This window comes from Periophthalmus magnuspinnatus, chromosome 11 (assembly GCF_009829125.3).
Source record: "Periophthalmus magnuspinnatus isolate fPerMag1 chromosome 11, fPerMag1.2.pri, whole genome shotgun sequence".
Taxonomy (NCBI): Eukaryota; Metazoa; Chordata; class Actinopteri; order Gobiiformes; family Gobiidae; genus Periophthalmus; species Periophthalmus magnuspinnatus.
Window position 1 is genome coordinate 32,354,676 of NC_047136.2, and position 27,647 is coordinate 32,382,322.

Sequence of the window (27,647 nt, forward strand, 5' to 3'; positions counted from 1 at the left end):
ATAGATTATATTTTATCAAAACGTATATGCCAACTTGCCGAACAGGTAACTATAGGTCCGATGGGTCTCTCTGATCATGCCCCTGTATTCCTCAGTATGCAGCTCTTGCAGACGATTGAGTGATCCATGTCTTGGAGAATGAGTACACTGCTCTTTTTAATTCAATTCAATTCATTTATTTTTGTAACGCCAAAAATCACAACAACAGTTGTCTCAAAGGGTGTTCATGTCTTGGTTGATGGGGGAAACCGGAGTACCCGGAGGAAACCCATCCAGACACGGGGAGAAACATATTATGAATATGGCGAATGAAAAACTCCACACAGAAAGGCCTGGGCGACCAGGGGATCGAACCCCTTCTTGCTGTGAGGCATGAGTGTTGCCACTCAGCCACCGTGCTGCCTACACACAAAAACAAAATTTAGATGATAAATTTGTGAAATTCATAACAGAGCAAACAACATTGTTTCTAGAGTGCAACGATAATGAAGGGATTGACCCAAGAACCTTGTGGGACTGCTATAAAGCAGCAAGAAGGTTTGGTTCGATCCCCGGGTCGCCCAGGCCTTTCTGTGTGGAGTTTTGCATGTTTCTCCCCGTGTCTGGATGGGTTTCCTCCGGGTACTCCGGTTTCCCCCATCAACCAAAACATGAACGCCCTTCCAGACAACTGTTGTTGTGATTTTGGGTGTTACAAAAATAAAATGAATTGAATTGAATAAGGCTTATATGAGAGGTATGATTCTCTCTTTTACAGCTAATAAGAAAAAAGAAAGTTTAGCAAGACAATTGGAATTGGAAAACACCTTAAAACAACTAGAGAAGCACTTATGAAACACAGTAATCTGAAACACTGACTGAGCTCAAAGTGATTAGAACAGCTTTGACTAACTTAATAACACATAAAGCTGAAAAAGATATTCAGTTTGCCAAACATAGGATGTATGAATCAGCTAATAAGCCCAACCGTTTTCTAGCTCACATTGCAAGAAATGCTCCTTCAAATACTTTTATAACAGCAATTATGGACTCTAATAACGTGAGGTGTGTAGAAAACAGAGATTAACACAAGTTTCAGAGATTTCTACATAAAATTGTACAGTTCTGAAATTGACATTTCAAGGCTTAAATCAGTTTTTTTTCTGGACAACCTGGAATTTCCCAAGCTATCTGATAGTCAACTTAATATGTTGGAGTCACCTATAACTCAGCTAGAGATGGACAAAGCAATATCCACACTTCAGTCTGGGAAATGCCCTGGGCCTGACGGCTTTCCAGTAGAGTTTTTTAAAACCATGAAGGCGAAAATAGGCAGCTTATTACTTAGAGTTTATAATAAATCTGTTGAAGAAGCCAGGCTCCCTAAATCTATGTATCAGGCTAACATTACACTTATAGATAAAAAGAGTAAAAATGTAGAATTATGTTCATCATACAGACCCATCAGCCTACTTGGCGTTGATAATAAAATACTGTCAAAGATACTTACTCTCAGGTTGGAGAAAGTAATGTGCTCAATAGTGGAAGCTGATCAAACAGGTTTCATTACGGGCAGAAACTCTTACTATAATACGAGGCACCTTTTCAATATTATTCACTTTCTCAACTGTAATAAAATGCCTGGTGTGGTAGTTTCTATGGATGCCGAAAGGCGTTTGACAGAATTGAATGGGAGTATGTCTTTGAAATAATGGGAAGATTTGGCTTTGGACCAAATTTTGTTAATTGGATCAAATTATTATACAAAGCACCAGCGGCCTCTGTTTTAACTAATGGCCTGCTGTCCCCTCCTTTTGAACTAGGCAGGGGTACAGCTCAGGGCAGCCCCTTGTCACCATTACTGTTTGCTTTGGCCATTGAACCCCTGGCTATGGCCATTAGACAAAATCCAAATCTTCATGGGGTCACAATTGGGGATAAAGAACATAAAATACTGTTGTATAAATCTCTACCAGTACTGATTAGCTGTGTCGAAGAGTTTGTCCTTATATCAGGAAAATGTTGAGCCTATATATTTTAAGCCCTTTCGCTGGGAGCCATCAGGTTTTATATACCTGGGAGTTAAGATTACACCAACATTGAGTCTTTTATACAAGGAAAACATTAATGGAATGATTGTGGGTCTTTGTGAGATGTTGACAAGATGGAAGGCTCTACCAATCTCATTCCTGGGAGGAATTAATCTTATAAAAATGATTATCCTACCCAAAATATTGTACCCTACTAGTATGCTCTTTGTGATTTTAAAGTCTGAAGATATAAAAGTAATTAACAAAGCAATGGTGGACTTTATTTGGGCAGGAAGGAAACCAAAACTCAAGTTAGAGACACTTCAGTTGCCCAAAGAACAAGGAGCATGGGGCCTACCTAATTTAGAGTATTATGTCCTTTCAATGCAAGCTAGGATTATTTCTGTCTGGATACATGAAAATGCAGACCTGCCCTGGTTGAATATTGAGGTTGTTTTGTGCAAACCATCATCACCTGTCAACTTGTTGGGGAGCAAACTAAACAGTGTAACAGATACAGTTAAAGGTAATCCTCTACTTTATAATGCCCTATGGGCGTGGGGAAGACTAAGAAAACTGTTTAAAAGTAACCAGTCATTCCACATTTTATCGACTTTGATAAATAATCCGGACCTATTGCCATAAACTATAAACTAAACGTTTTACAGGATGGCACATTGCTGGGATTCATAGGTTTTTTTTACCTCTTTACAAAAGGGAGAATTCAAATCTTTTGAATTCCTGAAATTTCAATATTCTTTACCAAACAAGGATTTCTACAAATATTTCCAATTAAGGCATTATGTACAGCAAAAGGCTAAATCTCTTAAGCTTACATCATGTATCATCTGGAGGTATTTCCCATTAATAATAAAGAGCATAAACATTTTATATCTAAGTTTTATTTGGAAATATATTCCCTTAGTCTGGATAAATTGGCATGGTTAAGGAAATCTTGGGGAATTTTGCTCAAACGTGAAATTGATTCATGGCAATGGGACAAAATCCTAACCTTACCTTACATCTAAAATCTCCATTTGTTAGTTAACGGGCTTTGGGAAGAGGCAGATATAAATCTAAATCGCCGTCTAAACTGGTACCAAATTTTAAGTGTGTTAAGAACCACCGGATTATCAGTGTATGATGACAGTTTTGTGGGTATCGAAGAGAAAATCAGAGCTGAAATAGATGATCCTCTAGACGACAGAAGTTCCAATTTGCACCAAGGGGAGTCCGGTGACTTCAACCAATAGCCAAGTTTGTGGATATGAGCTGCCCAATAATATGACTGAAAATTCGGCAATGTAAGACCTCCGCTCAATTTACATCTTTGCAACAATGATTTTCGAACTCTAGGTAGTTTCCCATCCCAAATAAAAGCACTAATAGTCTTGTCTAATAATTCAAAAGAAAAAGCAGGAATCGACTGAAATAAGAAAAGAAATCTAGGCAAAATATTCATTTTAACTATGTTAATCCTACCGATCAGGGTAAGGGGGAGACTACGCCATCTTTCAAAGTCAGAATTAATTTTTGAAATGAGAGGTGTAAAATTGGCAGATGCCAAAGTATGAAAAGAGCGTGTCACATTTACCCCTAAATACTTGAACCCTGTGGGGCTCAGTTTAAAGGGTAACCCAGGCTGTTGGAGATTACAAGCTGGGGGGTTTATCGGGAAGCATACGCTCTTCTCCAAGTTCAATTTATACCCAGAGAAAGAGCTGAAATTATTCAGAATATTCAAAACTGTAGGGATAGAAATAGCAGGATCAGATAAATATAATAGCAAGTCGTCTGCATATAATGACAGTTTGTTATCAATTCCATTGCGAGCAATCCCCCTAAATTGAGAGGTAGAGCGTAAAGTGATGGACAGTGGCTCAATTGCAATAGTAAAGAGTAAAGGCGACAGAGGGCAGCCTTGACGAGTTCCACGACTAAGACTAAAATAGTCAGAGAAAATATCATTGGTATGAATGCTAGCTTTAGGAGAGGAATAAAGGAGGCGATTCCATGAAACAAATCTATTACCAAATCCGAACTTCGACAAAACTGCAAACAGGTACTCCCACTCCACCCTGTCAAAAGCTTTCTCTGCATCAAGAGAAATAACCAATTCTGGAGAATCAGATGGATGTTTAGTATAAATTATATTCAGAAGGGTGCGGATATTAAAAAATAATTGACGCCCCTTTATAAAACCATTTTGTTCATTGGAAATAATCAAGGGAAGTACATTCTCCAACCGAGAAGCAATTACCTTTGCCAATACTTTTACGTCTGCATTTAACAATGATACAGATCTATAAGATCCACATAAAGTAGGATCCTTGTCCTTCTTGTGGAGGAGAGTAATAGTGGCTTGTGTAAGAGTTGGAGGTAGAGCACCTTTTTCTAGTGATTCATTAAACACAGCCAAAAGTAGTGGTGCCAATTTTTCAGCAAACTTCTTGTAAAATTCAACTGGGAACCCATCAGGGCCAGGGGCTTTATTAGACTGCAGAGCTTTAACTGATTTAGTCACTTCAGCGAGGGAAAGAGGAGAGTCCAGGTGTCCAGCAGTGTCAAAATCAATAATAGGATTGCAAAGATATTGAAGAAAATTGTTCATATTAGTACTGTCTAATGGGAAATCAGATTTGTATAATGAAGAATAAAATGACTTAAAGGTCTCATTAATTTCAATAGGGTCTGTAACAACAGTGCCCTGGGTATTTTTAATACTAGTTATCATGCGGGAAGCAGCCCTACGTCGTAACTGGTGGGCCAAAAGACGACTGGCTTTCTCGCCATATTCATAATATGTACCACGACTCTGCAATAGCAAACGCTCTGCTTCACTAGTAGACAATAGATCAAATTCTCCCTGCAAATCTACCCGCAGTTTGAACAGTTCTGGAGTCGGGCTCACCGCATAGCTTTGATCAGCGTCACTGATAGCATTGGTTAACTCATTGAGTCTAGAAGCAGATCTTTTTTTAGATAAAGAACTGTAATAAATTATTTGTCCCCTTAAATAGGATTTAAGTGTCTCCCACAACAACGAATATGAAGTAGTGTCATTCTGATTGAATAAGAGGAACTCGTCAATTGCATTAGAAATAAAGTCACAAAACTCCCCATCTGACAACAAGAGAGAGTTAAATCTCCACAGAGGTGGACGTCGCGTCTGGGATGTAAACTGAAAATCTAATAGCAATGGTGCATGATCAGATATTGTTATGCTCGAATAGTCTGAAGAAACTACAAATGTATTTAAAGCTCTGTCTATAAAAAAATAATCAATCCTAGAGTAAGAGTGATGTACCCGAGAAAAGAACGAATATTTCTTATTAGAAGGGTTACGGGATCTCCAAGGGTCAACCAGACCATTCTGTGTCATGAAATCAGAGAATACTTGCGACATAGCAGATAGTGTCAAGGTACGGGGGTTTGAACGATCTAGAGTTGGGTCAAAAACACAATTTAGATCACCTCCAAAAATGATAGAATGAGTATTCAAGAATGGAAGGCTGCTCAGTAATCTATTAGCAAACCTAACATTGTCAAAGTTTGGGGCATATACATTTATCAATAGGACCTGATTCTGCATTAAAGTACCTGCAACTATAATGAATCTGCCATTTCTATCAGCTATAACATTTGTAGATGAAAACTGTACATTTTTACTAATTAAAATGGCAACTCGCCTTCGAGTTAAAGTCTGAGTGAAAGACTTGACTCACCCAAGAACAGTATAACCTGTGCTGATCCTTATTCCGAAGATGGGTCTCCTGTAAAAACACAATAGAAGATTTTAGACGTTTCAAGTGCGAAAATACTCTGGACCTCTTAACAGGGTTGCCCATGCCTCTAACATTCCAACTAACAAATCTGAGAGGTGCACCAGCCCTAGCCATATTAGGATTTAAAGTGGTGGTGGCCATTTAAACCAAATAAAGAAAATACATAAACAATGTAGAGCTGAGATGGGATCCCTCCCCCCAAAAACCCCTGAACATAAACAACACCCAAAGTCCCCGTAAAACATCAGAACAGTGGAGACAGCAGTGTTATGCACAATAAGAGAAAAAATGCCCACAATATGTGAACAACTCAGAGATGTGGACCAATATTTCAAGATTCTCATGAAGATAGAGAGATATTAAGACAGAAGAAAAAGAAAAAAAAAAAAAGTGACTCCTACCAAATTGAAGTCTAAATAACAGTACGCGCAGTGATGAACATTAGACTATGATACTATACTTCCAGTAGTCACAAAACACAATAATACAGCTGAAAGTCAGCGATCTGTGAGCAAAATATCAACACCTACGATAATTATATTAACATATGTATCTAAGCATTAATAACAAAAGTGACAGAAGTAACAAAGTAATAGTAATAATAATAATAATAATAATAAAAACAAAAAAGACCCGTAATGGTTTACACTATAGAGTGGAACAGGAGACCGGATGATCACCCAACAGTTTACCGCGGAGTTAAAATTTTTACATATTGTCTGGCCTCCTCTGCAGAAACAAACTCTTTCTGGACGTCCTTGTAGGTGATGTGAAGGCGAGCAGGGTAGAACAGACCATAACGAACACCGTCAATGTCCCGAAGTTTCCGCCTCACGTCGTTAAATGCAGCCAGGGCCCGAGCTACGTTTTCCGTGTGATCCGGAAAAAATGGAGAGCGCCGTGTCTCCCACCTTAATCCGCCCGCGCTCTCTCGCACGGCGCAGAATGTCCACACAATCACTGTAGTAATGAAGCCTGCAAACAATAGCTCGCGGACGTGGTCGTTCCTCTGGCTTATTTGAACGTGGTCCCGTACGATGGGACCGATCTAAGCGAGGCTCATTTTCCAGCGCGAGGACCTCTTTGAGCAGAGCGGCAACTGCAGGAGTGGAGCTGGAGTCTGGCCCCTCCGGAACCCCCACAATCCGAATATTGTTGCGCCGTGACCTGGCTTCCAAGTCCTCACATTTATTTTCGAGCCTGGTAACATTTGCAGTGAGGCGTGAGATAGTGGTTCTCATACCAGCGATGCCATCTGTACAGTCGGACAGGACCGTCTCTATGCCCCCCACAGTGTTTTTTAACTCAGCCAGTGTAGCTTCAGTAGCAGCTTTATTAGCCGTTAGCTGCGTTTGCAATGCCTGTAGATCAGCCCTAACGGGCGATAGCGCAAGTCCCAGAGCATCCTGGAGTTCTTTCTTAATGATACCTGCAATTTCGTCTTTTAGCGTTGCCAGGAGCTCGAGTTTAAGTGCAGCGGAGTCCAAGACGGGATCTGATTCAACAGGTGGTGTTGAGGCGGGCTCAAGCTCGGCTATAGCTAGCGGTGCATCTGACGGGTTAGCCGCAGCCTGTAAGCTAGGTTTCAGTTGCGTTTGAATAATATTACAGGTCTTAATCTTACTTTTTCCAGCCATACTGTAGTCGACTTAAGCTGCTTTGAAGTTCGATGTGAAAAAATGTACAAAAATTGTGACTCAGTGCGTGGAAAATAACAATTTTAGTCGGTATTAGCAGGAGCTCACAAACACACGTGTTACTCCATGGACAGCTCGGCCACACCCCCTAAAATCTCCATTTGTAATAGGTTTAAAGAACTGCAGTATAATATTCTAATGCATATATTTCTCCAAATATTTATAGTAAGTACAATGTGGGTACATCGCCAAATTGCCTTAAATGTAAATGTGGGCACGAGGTACCACTGTTTAGGGGAATGTGCTCACATCCAAACCTTTTGTAATGAAGTCTGTGCCGATATTAGTAAAGCTATAGGTCAGCAGGTAGTAGGAAACCCAGTGATGTGTTTACTGGGACTTATCCCTCCTTCACTGGCACAACATGAGCATATTGTTCAATCATTCTTAATGATGGCTAGGAAGAGCATTATGGTGAAGTGGGTGGTTGATGATCCTCCCTCTGTTTCCCTATGGAGATCTCTGATGTCTGACCTCTTGTCTATGATCAAACTTGGATATTATATTGATGGAAATTCTCAGCTCTTCATGGACAGATGGAAGAAGCCACTGGAAGCAATTGGACTTAAATCTCAAATAGACTCAAATGGACAGCCACTTTGGACTTGAACTACTACACACTTTTATGGATATGGATATAGATGTCTTCTAGACCAGTCTGTAACCTGTACTGTTCGTTTGTGTGTTTCATGGTGTATGTAAAAAAATAAATAAATAAAATAAAATAAAAAAGTAAGAAAAGTTATAAATAAATAATATATTAAAATAAATAAATAATAATAATAAATAAAATACTGCTCCAGGTTGGTTTTGATAGCTAAAAAAAACATTAGCATGTTATTAACCCCAGTATAACATGTCTAAGACTTACGTCCATGCTGGTTAAACAGTGCGTGATGCTGCTGGGTTGGCTTCTCATGTGTCTCTGCAGGTGAAATGTGTTCTTGTTCTCCACTTGGTCAGTGCTGCCTTTGCCACAGCAGCCCTGGGGCTCATGTCCAAGCACCTGCCCTACCGCCAGGACTCATACCACTGTGAGCACTGTCGCCGCCTGGAGCTGCACGCTGTGGTATTCCCCGACACACACATCTCACCCACAGACAGAACACTGGGACAGCATTTAGTAATAACATGTGAATTTAAACTCTCTGCAACTATACAAGAGCCAAGCAATCTCCTTACCTCTCAATAAATGACATTAGAAATGTAAGAAGCCTTTGTAATGTCCAATGTGTCTTGCCTGGTGCAAGACTGAAACAATGTTGATAGGACAAAGTAGTCACTCCTAAAGTGAGCAGTGTCTTTTCTGGAGCAACAAAATGCAGCTGCCACCAAAGGCATCATCTTTAGGAATCATCTGGGACTACATATGTGTCTTTTTGAATTTCCATGAAAACCTTGTGGCTCTAGAACACACTTGGATAACTGGGGGATTACACAGACAAGACTCTCCCCACTGTGCAGTGCATGGGGACCTGCTCTGCTTGTCAGCACACAGGTGCAGGGACAGGGCAGAAGATTTACGCAGATTTACATTAAATACAGGATTAGGTTTGGCATTTTTTTGAGCAGGTCACTTACCAACTGCCTGCTGCATCAACTACAGCAGTAACTACAACTGTTTGCTCATAAGCAAATGTTTGTAAAATGTAAGATACTGTAATCTATTGCAATATTCATTATGATCACAAACTTGCCAGAAGGCTGTATTAAAACAGACCAGATCTGAACTATGGTGTTCTACGGTGCATAGGCAGCACAGGTTCAGTAACACCCATCTGATTACCTATAAAAATAAACTCAGACATGTGGCCCAGTAATGAGGTCAGTGTAACATGCACTGATTTCACCTGCACTTGTCCCAAACTGCACCTAACCCGCATATTCCGTGTGTCTCTTTTTACTGTCCACCACAGCAACATTGTTTCAGGAAATGCACCGGGCTGATCGAGCAAAAATGTAAAGTAAGTGCCCCCTCCATGCTTCCTGCTTTGGTAGGCTCACTGTTTGGGCATGTCCTCACAGAGGTACATGTTGTCCCAGCTCACACCTCTTCTCTTGGCTTCCTCTGCAGCTACTCATCGATGGGATCCTGGGCACTTTGGTGATCTTCTTGGTCTTGGAGCTCCTTATCTGCATCACGGTCATGCTCTTTGGACTGAGTGTGTTGGCTGCTGGGGGGCGCCAGGTCTTGTCCTCTCTTTCCTCTTTTGAATGAAAATGACATTTATGTTCACAACCCCTTTATTTAGTTAAATCAATGTTTAAATTCCCCCTTGAACCGCCACCTTATCGTGGTGGGGGAGTTTGTGTACCCAAATGATCCTGTTGCCCCTGGCATTATGTCATTGGTAGGGTCTCCCATGACAAACATGGAGAAAAAGACTAACTAAGACAATACCTCTATGAATAGTATAATACCAAAGACCCTGACGTCATCCGTTATGGCACCCTTATGGCACCCTGGAGTCCCATCCTGGAGCCAGGTTGGGGCTCCAGGGTGGGGCTCCAGACTGGGTGGCAATCAGGGACAAATGTCATCTGACCTTTGGCCGTGTGTTTTGAACACTCGGGTGAAAAGAGGGGCAGAGCTGTCAATCGATCACCACCTGGCTGTGAGTTGGATCCGCTGGCGGAGGAGGAATCCAGACAGACCCGGCAGATCCAAGCATATCGTGTTTGTTGGGAACATCTGGTGGCCCTCTGTCAGTAGAGTCTTCAGCTCGCACATCCGGGAGAGCTTCTCCTACATCGGACATGTGGGGGGTGCTCCATGAGTACAGGGTAAGGGGCCCTTTCCTAAGGGCTGTCCAGTCCCTGTGTGATCGGCGCAGGAGCTGTGTTTGAGTTGTTGGCAGTAAGTCAGACCTGTTCCTGGTGCGTGTTGGACTCCACCAGGGCTGCCCTTTGTCACCGGGTCTGTTCATTGTATTCATGGACAAAATTTCTAAGCACAGCCAGGGGTCAGAGTGGCCAGGGGCCAAAGATGGTCCAGTTTGGGAGGCACAGGATTTCATCTCTGCTGTTTGCAGATGATGTTGTCCTGATGGCTTCATCAAGTCAGGACCTGCAGCACGCACTGGGGCGGTTTGCAGCCGAGTGTGAAGCGGCTGGGATGAGAATCAGCCCCTCAAAATTTGAGGCCATGGTTCTGGCCAGAAAAAGCTGGCTTGCTCTCCGAGTGAGTTGTGGTGAAGATGGAGCTGAGCCGAAAGGCAAAGCTCTCAAATTACCGGTCAATCTACTTCCCTATCCTCATCCACGTTCCACTGGGAGGAGATCCCAAGGAAAACCCAGGACACTCTGGCGGGACTATGTGTCTTGGCTGGCTTGGGAGCTCCTCGGGATCCTCCTGGAAGAGCTGGAGGAAGTGCGTGCAGAGAGAGAAGTCAGGGCCTCTGCAACTCGGCCCCAGATAAAGTGGAAGAAAATTTATGGATGGATGTTTAAACTCTCAAGAAAAATGCCTTCCTTGTGCATAAATTGTCTTTTTTTTTTATAGAATTGATGACAGATGATGACTTAGAGGGAAAGATTTTGTAGATTTATGTAGATCACATAACTCTAAAGCCAATTAAATATTTATCACACAGTAATCATATAAACGAACATACATACATATATTGACAAACATTCTCTCATATAGACATACACATGTGACAGCATAGTGCAAACTACATTTCACAATAAAAAAAAATAACTTTTGTATGTTTTTTACCTTGACGATAAAGTTATTTGTTACAAAGACCAAAAGATAACTGAAGTGCATGAAATTATTTAAATGGTTTATCATGGAGCAGGTTTTCCAGTTTTATCAATCCCCTTGCTATGCCAGCTTTGCCAAAAGAATTTTTTCCCCCCGATTTTGAGACAGGGGTTGTTCCAAATGGGTTGTACCCGTCATGAAAGCTCATAACATTCATTCATTTCCGTATTAAGATTTTGCCATACAATTCATGCTTGCAACATGACAGGATTGGATTTAATATTAATGTTCTGATTTGGAGACAAATAATTTGCAGCTTTGAACGGGGCATTCATTTGTTATGTTTACTTGAGAGGAGTGTTTCTATTTGGACACTGAGCTTTTTAAGAGTCACTCTAGGGCTTTTTCCTGTCCAGACAAAGCCACTCCCTCTTTTTCCAGGCCTTTGAATATTGGTTGTTGAACAGAAAGTGAATAGATTGTTCAGTTTAGAAACCATTTTGGTTGCCTGTACCCTATCCCACAATAAATCTGAAGTTTATCCCACCCTTTTAAAAGCAGATCAATCTCAAAGTTTTCAAGTACCATATTGCCCAAGCCTGGATTTAAGATAATGCACAGCTATTTAAGATTTTTTGGAAGCCATTACATTTTTCAGTTAGCGAAATAAATAGTTTAATAGTGAAGGCACTGATTTATAAGAGTCTGAAATAAGAATTCATTAATCATCTGCAAAAGTTTATTTTATGATTGAGAGGTTTGAGCATAATGCTTCCTATATTTTCCAACATTTTTTTTTTCTACCTCTCTTCACAAACTGGCATTTAACTGATGAAATATATGATAAATATTTAGCACAGGTACTATCCTACACAACCAAGTCAGAAATAGAAAAATATATTCAAATAGCATGGTTATGATGTCCAGGGTTATAATGTCCAGGTTACGATGTCCACCAGGATGCTCAGTGTGTGTGTCTGTCCCACAGGCTGGCTCCCAACGGCCAGTGTACCCCCAGACACGCCCCCCTCCAGCCCCTGCTGTATCCACTGCTCCGGCCACACCCCCACAGCGCAGTCCATCTCAGGTGAGGGAGGGCACAAAACTCACAGCCCAAGTGCTCCACATGGCATTATCTTTTATCTCATTTCACATCTGCATCTAATCAGATTATACATTAACAAAATCCCTAAGCATTTCCATGCTGCTCGTGCATAATTTGGTTACTCATCGTGTCTGAAAACCATTGTGTTAGGACCCATCATTCATTTATAATGGAAGACTATTTTTATTTATTTATGCCACTGGTAAATGTCAAATATTGTTCTGCTGGACACTGTGTCGCAGATGAAGTCAAAAGTGTGGTCTTCTCTTTCGTGTACTTGTGTGTGCGTGTTTGTGTGTGTGCATGCACATGTGTGTGTATGCTCGTATGTGCGTGCGTGCGTGTGCAGGTCGCAGTGGTGGTGACTGAAGCGGACTCGGAGCAGGTGGAGGATCTGTCCACTCCTCCCACTGAGCCCCAGGTGGAGCCTATCGAGGTCATCACTCCTGAGCCCTGAGCAGTGTCTATGGAAGAACATCTGTCTCACAGGATTATTCATGCAAAATATAAGCCATGTCCTCTGTCCTGTGTGGTCATAAAGGTCACATGTCCTCTGTCCTGTGTGGTCATAAAGGCCACATGTCCTCTGTCCTGTGTGGTCATAAAGGCCACATGTCCTCTGTCCTGTGTGGTCATAAAGGCCACATGTCCTCTGTCCTGTGTGGTCATAAAGGCCACATGTCCTCTGTCCTGTGTGGTCATAAAGGCCACATGTCCTCTGTCCTGTGTGGTCATAAAGGCCACATGTCCTCTGTCCTGTGTGGTCATAAAGGCCACATGTCCTCTGTCCTGTGTGGTCATATAGGTCACATGTCCTCTGTACACACTGGTCACATGTCCTCTGTCCACACAGGTCACGTGTCCTCTGTCCTGTGTGGTCATAAAGGCCACATGTCCTCTGTCCTGTGTGGTCATAAAGGCCACATGTCCTCTGTCCACACAGGTCACATGTCCTCTGTCCTGTGTGGTCATAAAGGCCACATGTCCTCTGTCCTGTGTGGTCATAAAGGCCACATGTCCTCTGTCCACACAGGTCACATGTCCTCTGTCCTGCGTGGCCATATAGGTCACATGTCCTCTGTACACACTGGTCACATGTCCTCTGTCCACACAGGTCACGTGTCCTCTGTCCTGTGTGGTCATAAAGGCCACATGTCCTCTGTCCTGTGTGGTCATAAAGGCCACATGTCCTCTGTCCACACAGGTCACATGTCCTCTGTCCTGCGTGGCCATATAGGTCACATGTCCTCTGTACACACAGGTCACATGTCCTCTGTCCACACAGGTCACGTGTCCTCTGTCCTGTGTGGTCATAAAGGCCACATGTCCTCTGTCCTGTGTGGTCATACAGGCCACATGTCCACTGTCCTGTGTGGTCATACAGGTCACATGTCCTCTGTCCACACAGGTCACGTGTCCTCTGTCCTGTGTGGTCATACAGGCCACATGTCCTCTGTCCTGTGTGGTCATACAGGTCACATGTCCTCTGTACACGCTGGTCACATGACAAATTGAATCAGTGAAAATCATTCAAAAGCAGCTGTAAATATGCATCTCTTTTAAAAATGACTTGAGTGTATTGTAATATCCCTGTATGTCAGACACTATTGAAACTGTATTTGAAATGTAGCAAATTTAGTGTAGGACGGTCTGAGCACTGTATGCACTGTTTCACCTGGTGTCCTCTCTTTCTATAGGCTGTGGCTGCTCTCTGTTTAACCACATAATAAACAGTGAAAATGTGGCTCACAGCACTAATAAACAGGAACATGTTAAACTCGGCATTGTATTTTTGGATGTCTTGGTAAATGCTTTGATGTGTGGGCTGTCTTCATGTGTGAGATGTGCAGGTGTTTTAACATGTGGATATACAGGACACCAGTCACAGAGCTATAGAGTTCAACAGAACTATTAAAGAAATACCTTATTTTCTGACTTATTAATTACCCCCAAATATTCTTGAAAAGCAGAATTATTATATATTATTAGTATTATTAGGCCCAAGCCTGGGACAAGATCCCAGCAACAGACTAACTAAAACCACGTCCAGAGCCTGGAAAATGGCAAAAATCAAGTAGTAAACACGAATCAACATGCCAGAGACAGGTATCAAATATTAGAACACGATGAGCTTTAATTGTGACTGAAGACCCCTAGAAAAAATAATGAAAGATGACTCGGTAGCACCATCTCAAACTTTAAATTTCATGGGGTCAGTGGGAGCCTGATCAGAAACTCACACCAAAAAAATGGAACATGTAAACTGTACAGGAAGTCGGCCATATTGGGTCAGACTTAAGATGTCCAAAATCTAGACCTTATACTAGATTTCAGACTAGATTTGTACTCCAAACTGAGGCGGCATCATCAGGAAATATCTGGGGTAAAAAGTTGTTAAAAAGATTTACATAAGTCTCGGGGTGTGGTCATAATGAACTATTAATGAAGTTGCCATTTTGAAAGCATAAAAATCCCTGTAACTTTTGTAAAAAAATTGTCGAATCTGATTGAACCCAATGTAGCGTTTCTGTATTTTGATGAACTGGACATAATGATGTGTGAATTAAACTTGTATCTTTAAAAATGTATCTCCAGCGCCCCCTGCAATGTTAAAATGGGGCTGAAAAAGTTTTTTTATGTCGTAGACCAATAAAATTTGGTACACAGACCCTTGATATCATTCTGAAAAAAAAAAAAAGGCAATGAAGACCACACCCTGTCTACATTCACACTTGCATGGCTACGTCTCAAAAAGTCAATGAGAGAAAAAAAAAAGTTTGTCATAATCAAATGACATTTGTTATACTCATTCTTTATGTGACCCTGAGGAAAACATTCTATGGGGATCACACCCTGTCTCCAAGTTGATTTTGAATGAAAATATCCAGATGTCCAAAATTCCCCTTGTACTTTAGCAAAGTTGTCCTAGGGTTTTTATCCCACAGACTCACAAACTGAGGCAGCATCAACGAGATATATCTGGGGTCAAAAATTGTTAAAATTTACATAAGTCTCAGGGTGTGGTCATGACGAGCTCTTAATGAAACTGCCACTTTGAAAGCTTATAAAATCCTGTAACTCTGGCAAACATTGTTGGATTCAGACAAACCCAATGCAACATCTGTGTATTTTGACGCGCTGAGCAAAAGTATGTCTTGATTAAAATTGTCTTGTTAAAATAGCTCTCCAGCGCCCCCTGTAAAACTTATTCATTCTCCAACATGACACTGGAAATATTGAATCACATTGAATCAGCCTGAGGTTAATATACATCTCTCTCACTGTGGTGTGCCCTTCCGCGGGTGCAAGGGTTGCAAGGGCCCTTTATCACATTATAATTATAATTATTATTAAAATAAAGCATAAGTGGGAATCACATTCATTTCTGAGAATTTGGGAAAAGTTTCACCACTAAAATATTAAAGTAGTTTTATTTGTGTCAGATGTTTAATGTTGGATAGACCTTTTACTATATTTGAATTGAAGAAAGCTATTACATATGCAAGGCAATCTGCCCCCGGAAAAGATAGAGTCTGTTATACCATGCTGGCGAGAATGGAGGACAGATCTCTAGAAGCTGTGTTACAACTCTTTAACTTAGTCTGGGAGACAGGGAAGATTCCTGATGCGTGGAAATAATCCATCATCGTACCTATCTTAAAGCCAGGCAAAGAAGCCTCGGATCCTTCAAATTACCGTCCTATAGCGCTTACCTCGCAACTGGGAAAAACAATGGAAAGAATAATTACAACAAGACTTGATTACTTCCTGGAAGAAAATAAAGCACTTAGTCCTTTCCAAAGCGGCTTCCGTAAAGGAAGGAATACTATGGATGCTATACTGTGTCTAGAATCAGAGATAAGAAAAGCCTAAACAAATAAAGAAATGGTCCTGGCAGGTTTTTTTTATATTGAAAAGGCTTATGATATGCTCTGGAAGGAGGGGATGCTAATAAAACTGTCTAAACTAGGAATAAGAGGAAAACTGTATAACTGGGTTTTGGATTTCTTTGGCCGAAAAATTGAAGTGAGAGTTGGATCAGTGTACTCCAACATGTACTCTGTTGAGAATGGGACACCACAAGGCAGTGTGTGCAGCCCAGTACTCTTTGATATTATGATTAATGACATATTCGAAAATGTAGAAGATAACATCGGAAAGTCCCTGTATGCGGATGATGGAGCCCTTTGGATACGAGGATGAAATTTAAAGTTCTTACAGCGGAAAATGCAGAATGCAATTAAGGAAGTGGAACTGTGGTCTAATAAATGGGCTGTTAAAATGTCTGTAGCAAAGACTCGTTATTTGCTTCTCTAAAAGGCATAAGAGTGTAACGTTGAACCTGTACGGACAAAAGTTGGAGCAAGTTAAGAATGTGAGATTTTTGGGAATGATATTTGATGAAAACTTACCTGGAAACAACACATTGAGTCAGTGCAGATTAAATGTAAAAAAGTGAATAATCTATTAAGGTGCTTGGCAGGCCAGGACTGGGGAGCAGTGAGGGGAGCTTTGCTGAGAGTATACCAGGCCCTTATGAGGTCATCTCTTGATTATGGATGTTTTGCATATATGTCTGCTGCTGAAACGCATTTAAGAAAATTGGAAAGAGAGCAAACGCAAGGGCTAAGAACATGCTGTGGAGCATTTAAATCGTCACCTCTAACAGCACTCCAAGTGAAGACAGGGGAGCTCCCTCTCCGTCTAAGGAGAATTAAACTCATGCTAGCATACTGGATCAACCTTCAAGGACATAACGATTCTCACCCAACAAAGGTTGTTCTTAAAGACTGCTGGGAGCATGAAGAGTCAGACCTTTTCAGCTTCGGATGGATAGGTGATATAAAAGCACAGCAACTCAGCCTCACTGACTTTAAATATAGTCCCACTGTCCCGTGCTCTCCAATTCCTCCGTGTTTTTTTGTTGCCCCAACAGTGGACCTTTCTCTTCACAAAGTTATTAAAGAAAAGGCTAGAAATACCCCAGAATGGTTTATTGCACAAAAATACATTGAAAAGCATACAGACAGCCTGGTATTATATACAGATGGGTCAAAGGACCCTGAGAGCGGCAGGACAGGTGCAGCAGTCAATATTCCTCAATATAGAAAGTACATCTGAAGAAGAGCATCAAACCATCTTGCTGTCTACACTGTTGAAATGGTTGCCATTGAATTGGCTCTGAATTGGCTCCTGGAGAATAACAACTGTAAAATCCACAAATCTGTCATTGCATCAGATAGTCAAGCCGCATTATAAAGTATAGAATCTACTATCTACTCTTCCAGCTACATAGTATGATAGAAGTGGTGTTGGTTTGGGTCCCAGCCCATGTTGGAGTTGAAGGCAATGAAGAAGCTGATGTAATGGCTAAACAAGCACTTAGGTCTGAGGTAGTTGATATCAGTATTCCACTGAGTCGAGCTGAAGGAAAAGCCATATTGAACGGTAAAATCCTTGAGCTCTGGCAAGAATGTTGGGATCTAAATGACACAGGGAGACATTTACACGGCATTGAAAATAAAGTTGGATTAAAACAGAACCCAGAAGGAAGTCGCAGAGAGGAAATAATAATAACAAGAATGAGAATAGGACATACATGCCTGAACCACTCGCTCTGGAGAATCGGAAAGCATCCTAATGGAAATTGTGAGAATTGCTCTCAGCCTGAAACAGTGGAACATGTCCTTATTAACTGTGAACATTATAACCATCAGCGAGCACAACTCATGGAAACAGCTGCAAAAGGAAAAATGCTATTTAATCTCAAGACTTTACTGGGAACGGGACTTAAAGTGATAAGAAAACAATTATTTGTGTTCTTAAAAGACACTAACCTAATTCGACGCATATGAAGTACTGATTATTTAAACTCACCCCTCTGACCAGTTTAAAAGGTCTTCATACCCCAGCTCAGTAGGTGGCGGTAATAACCCACTAGATGGTTGCCAACCGCCATTAAACGCCATAGAAGAAGAAGAAGTCTGTGCGTCTCCAGAGCAGTAGGCGGCGGTGTTGCTCCTGAGCTCCCGGAAACCCCTCTCCACAGTTCTCCCTCCGCACCTCCTCCACCTCCAGCAGCACTCTCAGCAGCGGGCCTGCGAACGCTTCAGCTGCAAAACAACCACCGTTTTTTTCTCGCACTTTTTGGTCAATAAATCTTCAAAACGTCGTATACAATGAGGTAAGGTTTTCCTGCTGCCTTGAGTTGACGTTCACCTGCTCGTGACGTCTGTACACCGGGAATCGGCTCTCACTATCCCCCGGCTTTTGTTGGCATGGCTCGATTGTCTGTTAGCTATGAATGAACGAACTTAGCTCGAGTCAGTGGTCTGGTTCTGTCCCGGGACTGTAAATGTGCGTGGTGTGTACTTAGGGTACGTGTGCGTGTGTGGACACGTACACGCGTGTACTTTGTGTGTGGTGTGTGTGTGGTGTACTTGTGCGTGTGTGTGGTGTACTTGTGCGTGTGTGTGGTGTACTTGTGCGTGTGTGTGGTGTACTTGTGCGTGTGTGTGGTGTACTTGTGCGTGTGTGTGGTGTACTTGTGCGTGTGTGTGGTGTACTTGTGCGTGTGTGTGGTGTACTTGTGCGTGTGTGTGGTGTACTTGTGCGTGTGTGTGGTGTACTTGTGCGTGTGTGTGGTGTACTTGTGCGTGTGTGTGGTGTACTTGTGCCTGTGTGTGGTGTACTTGTGCCTGTGTGTGGTGTACTTGTGCGTGTGTGTGGTGTACTTGTGCGCGTGTGATGTACTTTGTGTCATACTTGTGCATGTGCTGTGTACTTGAACATGTGTTGTACCTGTGCATGTGTGTTGTACCTGTGCATGTGTTGTGTACTTCTGTGTATGTGTGTTGTACGTGTGCATGTGTGTTGTACGTGTGCATGTGTTGTGTACTTCTGTGTGTGTTGTACCTGTGCATGCGTGTTGTACGTGTGCATGTGTTGTGTACTTCTGTGTGTGTTGTACGTGTGCATGTGTGTTGTACCTGTGCATGTGTTGTGTACTTCTGTGTATGTGTGTTGTACGTGTGCATGTGTGTTGTACCTGTGCGTGTGTTGTACCTGTGCATGTGTGTTGTACCTGTGCATGTGTGTTGTACGTGTGCATGTGTGTTGTACGTGTGCATGTGTGTTGTACCTGTGCATGTGTGTTGTACCTGTGCATGTGTGTTGTACCTGTGCGTGTGTTGTACGTGTGCATGTGTGTTGTACGTGTGCATGTGTGTTGTACGTGTGCGTGTGTTGTACGTGTGCGTGTGTTGTACGTGTGCATGTGTGTTGTACCTGTGCATGTGTGTTGTACCTGTGCATGTGTGTTGTACCTGTGCGTGTGTTGTACGTGTGCATGTGTGTTGTACGTGTACATGTGTGTTGTACGTGTACATGTGTGTTGTACCTGTGCATGTGTGTTGTACGTGTACATGTGTGTTGTACTTGTGCATGTGTTGTGTACTTCTGTGTGTGTTGTACATGTGCATGTGTTGTGTACTTCTGTGTGTTGTACGTGTGGATGTGTGGTGTACATGCGTGTGTCTAATGTGGATGTTTGATGCAGAGGAGACCGCGGCAGAGGCCGGGGAGGGCGCTTTGGGGCCCGAGGAGGACTGGTGCAGGGGTAAGTGTTTCTTCGGCTCACACAAACATATTATTCTTCTGGATTTCATCATTGTCTGAAACTCTGATAATGCTGAAACAGTGTAGATCCTAACCCCCATGCTTCCTAATGTTGTTGTTTTACTCTATAGATACAACCTAGTTATACTTTTTAGCAGTTGTTGTGTAGTCCAAGATTATTAAAGGCATTAAAGCTCATTTTAAAAGGTTCATCAAAGCAACTGTATGTAGAATACGCACTTAGCGTTTTAAAAAGGTACAACAATTACAACTATACCTGGATTGCCAGTGCCTTAACCTGCAGGATGTCTGTGTAGACCCTCAGTCGTCCACGTCCTTAACCTACAGGACACATATATGCAAGTCTCATTCTGAGAATACCATTCCACTGAACCTTAGACCAGAATAAAGTCAGAGGCTGCACTAGCTCCTATGAATGATTGGCTGCAGGTTTTAGGTAGTGACAATTCAGATCAGAGAGTCCTTTATGTTTAAAATCAGCTGTATTTCAGCATTGAAACTAAATGTGCTTTCTGATTGCATAAAATCTCTTGTTAGTGGGTTGTGAACTTGTGAGTGACTGTGGTACAGACAATATTTCCCATTAATAAAGGAGATTATGGTGAGCCCCCATAGTCTCAAAACAACATAGACTGTAACAAATTGTGATTTTTGTGGTGTCAAAGTACATATTGCATTGTCATTAGCATTAAAATGTAACTATGTACTATGGTCTGAAATCAGAAGACTTTTATTGCCATCGTCTGTGAACACTGTTCACAAACTAGGAACTAATTTGGTGACAAAATGCAACATAAAACACACTGAATAAATACAAATACAAATAAGGGCATGCACAAAGTTAAAAAGATATGCTTAAAAAATCAAATGAAATACTTAAAGGGAGAAAATATGTACAACAGCAGCATCAGAACAACAGTGCAAAGTGGCTTATTAAAGTGACCGGTGTTATTAAGTGTCCAGTTTAGTGCAGATATTATAAAGTGTTCATGAGACAAACAGCAGAGGGGAAGAAACTGTTCTTATGACGAGAGGTTCTGGTCCCAATGGACCGTAGCCTCCTGCCAGAGGGAAGTGGCTCAAATAGTCCATGTCCAGGGTGAGAAGTGTCAGCTGCTCTACGGCCTGCTCCCCCCGAGTCCTGGAGACGTACAGGTCCTGTAGAGATGGAAGGAGCAGCCAATCACCTTCTCAGCAGAGCGCACAATGCGCTGCAGTCTCTGTCTGTCCCTGGCAGTGGCCCCAGTGAACCACACAGTGATGGAGGAGGTGAGGATGGACTCAATGATGGAAGTGTAAAACTGCACCATCATCTGTTCCGGCAGCTTGAGTTTCCTCAGCTGCCGCAGGTAGAACATCCTGTGCTGGGCTTTTTTGATGAGGGAGCTGATGGTCGGCTCCCACTTGAGATCCTGGGTGATGCAGGTGCCCAGGAAGCGGAAAGAGTCCACAGTGGACATTTGTACTCCACCAGTTATATGAGAGAAGATGGTTGATATAAAAAGGATTTGTGTCATCGTACTCTGGACAAAGTCTATGGGAAACACTGGGTACAGTGACTAACTGTGCTGCTGTGCTTTCAGGTACCGGCCGTTTGTCCCACACATCCCCTTTGACTTTTACGTGGTGAGTAGCACATGAGCTGTCTCCTAGTATTATCCTGATGAGAGCCCCAGTACTGACAATTGTGCTGCTGTTTCAGTGTGAGATGGCCTTTCCACGGGTAAAACCTGCTTCGGATGAGACGGCCTTCAGCGAGTGTCTGCTCAAGAGGAACCAGGATCTGAGCCCGACTCCAGCTGAGCAGGTCAGGGCCGCTGTGTGTGACCCCTGCCTAGTGCCAGGCAAAGCACTCACACTGTTTTCTTCTTTCCATTTAGTCGTCCATTTTGTCTCTGGTTACTAAAATCAATAATGTCATTGACAATCTGATTGTTGCACCAGGCAACTTTGAGGTGGTAAGTAACATTAGTAATAGAGTGTTGGAGCTAATGGTCATGATGTGTGCAGAGTATCCCTTATTTTGGTGTGTGCTCTCTCAGCAAATTGAAGAAGTTCGTCAGGTTGGCTCCTACAAGAAGGGTACAATGACAACTGGCCATAATGTAGCTGACCTGGTAGTGATTCTCAAGATCCTCCCCACATGTAAGTACCTCTACACAATCAATTCAACATAACAGTATGTCTGTGTAATCCCTCAGTCATCCAGGTATGATCCATAGGAAAAGAAAAATTCAAATCTGTCAACTGGACAAAAAGTATGGTAGTTGGGCCATAACAGGATGGTGGTTCAGGATGGCTGGTCACGGGCATGCTCTCTAGAACCATCCTCTAAGAAAATTTACCCCCACTTCATTTTCCTGGTAGATTAATAAAATTCCCAATTTTCTGGATTTTCTAATGATTGCTTTGAAGGTGGACAGTAGCATTTCCATAGTTTTTGGCATTTAACCATTTCAGATTTTGAATGGGTGAGTGGTTCCTTGAGGTAAAGTGGTTTAAGTGCCTTGAAGGTGGAAAAGTGCAATATAAAAATGTGACCATTTACAAGACTAATGGATTATATGGCCTGATAATCTAGTGTTTTTCTGTCTGATATTTCAGTGGAGGCTGTAGCTGCACTGGGGAACAAAGTGGTGGAGACACTGCGTGCCCAGGACCCAACAGAAGGTATGTTGGGTGGTGTAAACTTGCTTGTGTTGTATTCCATATCTGATGAAGCTTCTGGTCTTTTTAGTGTTGTCCATGCTAACCAATGAGACGGGATTTGAAATCAGCTCTGCAGATGCTACAGTGAAGATACTTATTACCACTGTTCCTCCAAACCTGCGCAAACTGGACCCTGAGCTCCACCGTAAGAGCCCTCACATCAGCACCACTGCCCTCCTCTGACACTATTCTGTGCCCTCACATCATCTCCTCAAACACTCTGACTCCTCTTACTGTTTCAGTGGACATTAAGGTTCTCCAAAGTGCTCTGGCTGCAATCCGTCATGCTCGCTGGTTTGAGGAAAACGCCTCTCAGTCGACGTGAGTTTTAGAATGTGGTTTAAAGGACACACATTAAGCTATACATACACACACACTTATCTATACTTTCTTACTCTTATCTGGGACCGGGTCGCGGGGGCAGCAGTCCTGCGGTACTGTCCCCGACCGCCACGCAATGTTGTTGCTGCTTCCTCCTTGGAAGACATGACAGTGGGATTGAGGAGATCCTCAAAGTATTCCTTCCACCGCCCGATAACATCCCCAGTCGAGGTCAGCAGCTCTCCACCCGCACTGTAGACAGTGTTGGTGAAGCACTGCTTCCCCCTCCTGAGGCGACAGTTTGCTAGAAACTCTTTGAGGCTGTCCGATAGTCTTCCTCCATGGCCTCCCCGAACTCCTCAAGTTTTGCCTCCATGACAGCACGAGCTGCGGCTCGCTTGGCCCGCCGGTACTTGTCAGCTGCCTCAATTGTCTCACGAGCCAACAAGGCTCGATAGGACTCCTTCAGCCTGACGGCATCCCTTACTTCCAGTGTCCACCACCGACGTCATTTTCACACATGCTTCTCTGCTCCGTGGTGCGACCCCAGCGCAAACTAGATTTACTTCCGTTTTCTTCCATTTTGGGTTCGGTCTTGTTCACATGCACCACGCATCATTCACCCCTAGCTGTGAACTTAATTACAACGATCCAAGATGATTATTGGTGATTAGCAAAAGTAAAAAAAAAAAATTCAACTTTGTCAACTGGACAAAAAGGTTGCGGATTGAAAACGTTTGGTTGCTCGTCCAGGCCACTTCTTCAGTTCTGGTCAGATCACTGCTGGACACTGCTTTATCTGGAGGGAGGAGCTAGCTAAACTGAAACTAACACACTTATTGTTTACAGTTTCTGTTTGTAGGCTCGGTCTAATGAGCTACACTAAGTGTGAACTGTGTTTGAGTCCTACTTCTGGTCTGAGGATGGAGTTATAGATAGAAGATTCTATCTATAACTGAAGAAGCAGCTTGGATGAGCAGCAAAACGTCTTCACTCCTACAACTTTTTTGTCCAGTTGACAGATGTGAACTTTTCTTTTTTCTTTTTTTTTTTTTTACTATGGATCATACCTGGATGACTGAGGGATTGCACAGATGACTGTTAGCAATGACTGAATCTCGATCTGGGTCAATACAAGAGAAAAATCTTTCTCTACCCTGACTCAAATACTGTAAGAATCAGTTGTCTGAAATCAGTTGAGTCCACTTGTGAGATGTAGATTATCTTGTCAGGGTGAAGGTGCTGATCCGACTGCTGAAGGACCTGCGCCTGCGTTTCCCTGGCTTCGAGCCACTCACTCCCTGGATCCTGGACCTGTTGGTATGTCCCGTTCACTGTGTGTGAAGTGCTGATGATGTGGCTGAGAATTAAATGGCTGTTTGTGTTACAGGGACATTCTGCTGTAATGAACAACCCCTCCAGACAGCCACTCTCTCTCAACGTGGCTTACAGGTCAGTCCTCTGCATCTAGGCCCGACACCTGTAGTGCGGTCCCTGGTACTGTAGTGCAGTGCCACACATACATAAACCTACCTCAGTTAATGCCCATACTGTGGAATACAGCAAGAAATGTGTATCTACACTGGTCTACTACACTCTGTATTCATTCACAAGGGAAAGCTTTCCCTCAACACCTTCACCTGGTCTAGTAAGTACACACTTAACCCTTTACAAACATACATGTTCGAATCAGGCAAGACTCAGATGCAGGCATCAGATGCAGGCCTCAGATTCAGACCTCAGATATAATGTATGAATTTTGGCCTGCTGAGGGGAAAAGTTTGGGCTTAAAGGCTGCTATACATTTGTTATACACCAGCACTTCGCTGAATCGAGCTTAGTGGTCACAGATCTGAACCATCTGAGCTTCCACTGAGCTAATCAGGGCCTGAAATGTTTTCATGCATTTATTTACCTGATGATGCAGAACTATTCTACATGCTCATGTGAACAGCAGTGTCATGGAGAAGCCCAGAAGCAGACACAATGACCGACTGATGCAGAAGCAGATCTGTGCACACACACAGACTGACGGTGACTTGTTTGCAGACGCTGCCTGCAGATGCTGGCTGCAGGCCTCTTCCTCCCTGGATCTGTAGGGATAACAGATCCATGTGAGAGCGGAAACTTCCGGGTCCACACGGTCATGACCCTAGAGCAGCAGGTGAGTGTCCTCTTGTACAGTGTTATTCACTTAATCCATAACTGGGACGACTGCGGGCACTATATAGAGAACTAAAAACATTTTAGACAATTGTGGCAATTTTAGAAGCAAAAATAGCTGTTTCAATTCTATCTTTTTAGGCCATGTGTTTTTTTTAATTGGCTGTTTGACTTGACTTAACATTCAGAAAGTTTAATTTCATAAATAAGGTCACATCGTAGAGTATTTTTGTCACTGTACATTTTCATTAAAGCATTTCACTGTCTGGGGTCAATTCTTACAATAATCATACCAATGAAATGTATTGTGACATTGGTAACTGAGTGTCTGTCCTCTGTGTGGACATCTTGGCAGGACATGGTGTGCTTCACGGCTCAGACTCTGGTTCGAGTCCTGTCTCATGGAGGCTATAGGAAGATCCTGGGACTAGAGGGAGACGCCAGCTGTGAGTCTTCTCTCCTAGCTGTCCTTTATGCTGTGTAGTCAATGCTTAATGGCTAATGCTCAACAAGATGCTAACAGAAGACTTTTATTCAAATTAAAGGCACATACAGCAGTGTAAAACCAAAATCATTATCAAATTTTTACTGTATTAATACAGCAGTAATTAAGATCGAGTTGAAAAATTGGAGACATTGAAATCAGCGATGTAAGAGGGTTTAGAACATGTAGCCATCAGTCAGATACTGAGCTGGTATTTGGTACTAGGACTGCAAGATTAATTGCAATGTAATCAATCGCAATTTTAATAGATGCAATTGGTAAATTGCAAAGGCTGCAGTTGTTTTAAGTAACTTAATTTCCTCCGCATACAACAAAATCCGTTTTATTCTACATGAAACTGGTAACTCTGTAGTTTAGATCTGTACAAACATGTTCTGAAATAAGTCTGTTTTTCAGTTCATATTTATGTCAATTCTTCTGGATGTGTTTAAAACGTGAATTTTAAACAGAATCTTATCATTAAATCATAAATATAATTGCAGTGCTTGTCAGAAAAACTGCAGTTACATATTTTCACAAATTATTCAGCCCTATTCGGTAAAGATTTTTTTCGGGACTGACAAAGTCTTTATTTGCCGATGTGTCAGTCCCAGTTTGTTTTCAGTTTCATCAGATTTAGGGCTGCAACAAGTTAAAATCGATAAATCGCTTATAAATCAATTATTGAAATAATCTTCAACAAATGTAGTAATCGAATAATCATTAACTGGTCTATATGCAGGCTCCAAAACATGCCATAAGCTGAGAGAAGATGTTTTAGGACTAGGACAGAGCAGTAAATTCATGAAATGGAAACAGAATTCAACATACAAGTAGAATATATTTTACACAATGAGACCCGCTTCATCGCCACTCGAGATTTGTGCACATTTTCACAAAATTCACTTTTATCACCTCAATTTTTCAGGCAAAGGCAACGGCCATGAACCAAAAGTATGCCACAGCTGTGCACTATGCTGGCAACGATCAACATAAATACAAACGCAAAACAATAATTATTCTATTGGTTTCCCTCTTTTGTGGACATTATCTTGGCTGATTTCTTTTGACTTTCCCATGATGCAACAAAGAAGCAGTGCATTTTAGGTGTGCTTCAAATACATCCACAGGTGTGTCTCTAATTAATTCAAATGTTGTCAATAAACCTATGAGAAGCTTCCGAAGACATGACATCATCTGGGTTTTCCCAAATTGTTTAAATGCATAGTAATTTTACTGTATGCGAATTTCTGACTTTGAAGAGAGCAATGAAAAATTGTCTTAAAAATCCTCATTATCCTGGCATTTAGCAAACAGAAATATTTTTGGCAATCTTATTTGACCTAAAACAGGAAAAGTTTAATCTGATTTCATGTCAGACATTGAGAAAAAAAAAGCATATGTCTTTTTATATTTATCCATTTTAATCTTTTGGTTTCAACTGTAGATGGGAAGGGTTTGATATTGCCAGATGCGCTATTGACTGAGAGCAGACGATCCTTCACACATTGCGATAGCCGTCTGCTGTTTTTGCGTCAAAAATTGTCCCTGAAATGTTCTAGATTACCAAACACGAGCGAGAAATACGAGTAGCAACAAATTTTATATAGATTCCCTGATCAGTGTAGATCATGTCTGCAGAAAACCCACAATAGAGATCTATCAAATGTATCAAAAAGGCTGTTGGCCCACTCTTTAAAAGTGTCTTTTCAATAGTTGTAAAATATCTTGTGTTCAGACCTGGCTTCAGAGATGTCCACGTGGGACGGAGTCATCGTCACTCCCTCTGAGAAGGCGTATGAGAAACCTCCAGAGAGGAAGGAGGAGGAGGACGAGGCTCTGGAAGAGGGGGGTGATGCGGAGGAAGAGAGCATGGAGACCCAGGAGTGACTGGACCAAAAGGGGATCAGAGCAAATATCATTTTAAGTTTTATTCCTGTGTTTATTTGACTTGTTGTTACATTTGTTTATGAATGTAGTGATCTCAATAAATTTCTTTTTTTTTTTTTACTTTGAACACAGGGTCTGAT

At 42.1% G+C, this 27,647-nt stretch overlaps 3 protein-coding genes across 3 annotated transcripts in view; 2 read left to right on the plus strand and 1 right to left on the minus strand.

Moving 5' to 3' along the window:
- Positions 1-12,795, plus strand: part of LOC117393368 (uncharacterized) — a 44,249-nt gene extending 31,454 nt beyond the window's left edge. Inside the window, exons 6-10 of the mRNA XM_033991487.2 lie at positions 8,423-8,560; positions 9,408-9,455; positions 9,566-9,679; positions 12,186-12,284; positions 12,652-12,795. Of these exons, the coding sequence (XP_033847378.1) occupies positions 8,423-8,560; positions 9,408-9,455; positions 9,566-9,679; positions 12,186-12,284; positions 12,652-12,759 (507 nt within the window). The 3' untranslated portion in view covers positions 12,760-12,795. The remainder of the gene's footprint in view (positions 1-8,422; positions 8,561-9,407; positions 9,456-9,565; positions 9,680-12,185; positions 12,285-12,651) is intronic.
- Positions 1-27,647, minus strand: part of pex11b (peroxisomal biogenesis factor 11 beta) — a 217,894-nt gene that overhangs the window by 187,797 nt on the left and 2,450 nt on the right. The window lies entirely within an intron of this gene.
- ilf2 (interleukin enhancer binding factor 2) lies at positions 18,362-27,630 on the plus strand. Its single transcript, XM_033991503.2, has 14 exons — positions 18,362-18,486; positions 19,861-19,920; positions 21,524-21,566; positions 21,643-21,747; positions 21,821-21,898; positions 21,983-22,085; positions 22,545-22,610; positions 22,678-22,794; positions 22,892-22,970; positions 24,203-24,290; positions 24,361-24,422; positions 25,020-25,134; positions 25,489-25,579; positions 27,356-27,630. The coding sequence occupies exons 1-14, from the start codon at positions 18,482-18,484 to the stop codon at positions 27,505-27,507; spliced, it is 1,164 nt and encodes a 387-aa protein (XP_033847394.1). The 5' UTR covers positions 18,362-18,481; the 3' UTR covers positions 27,508-27,630.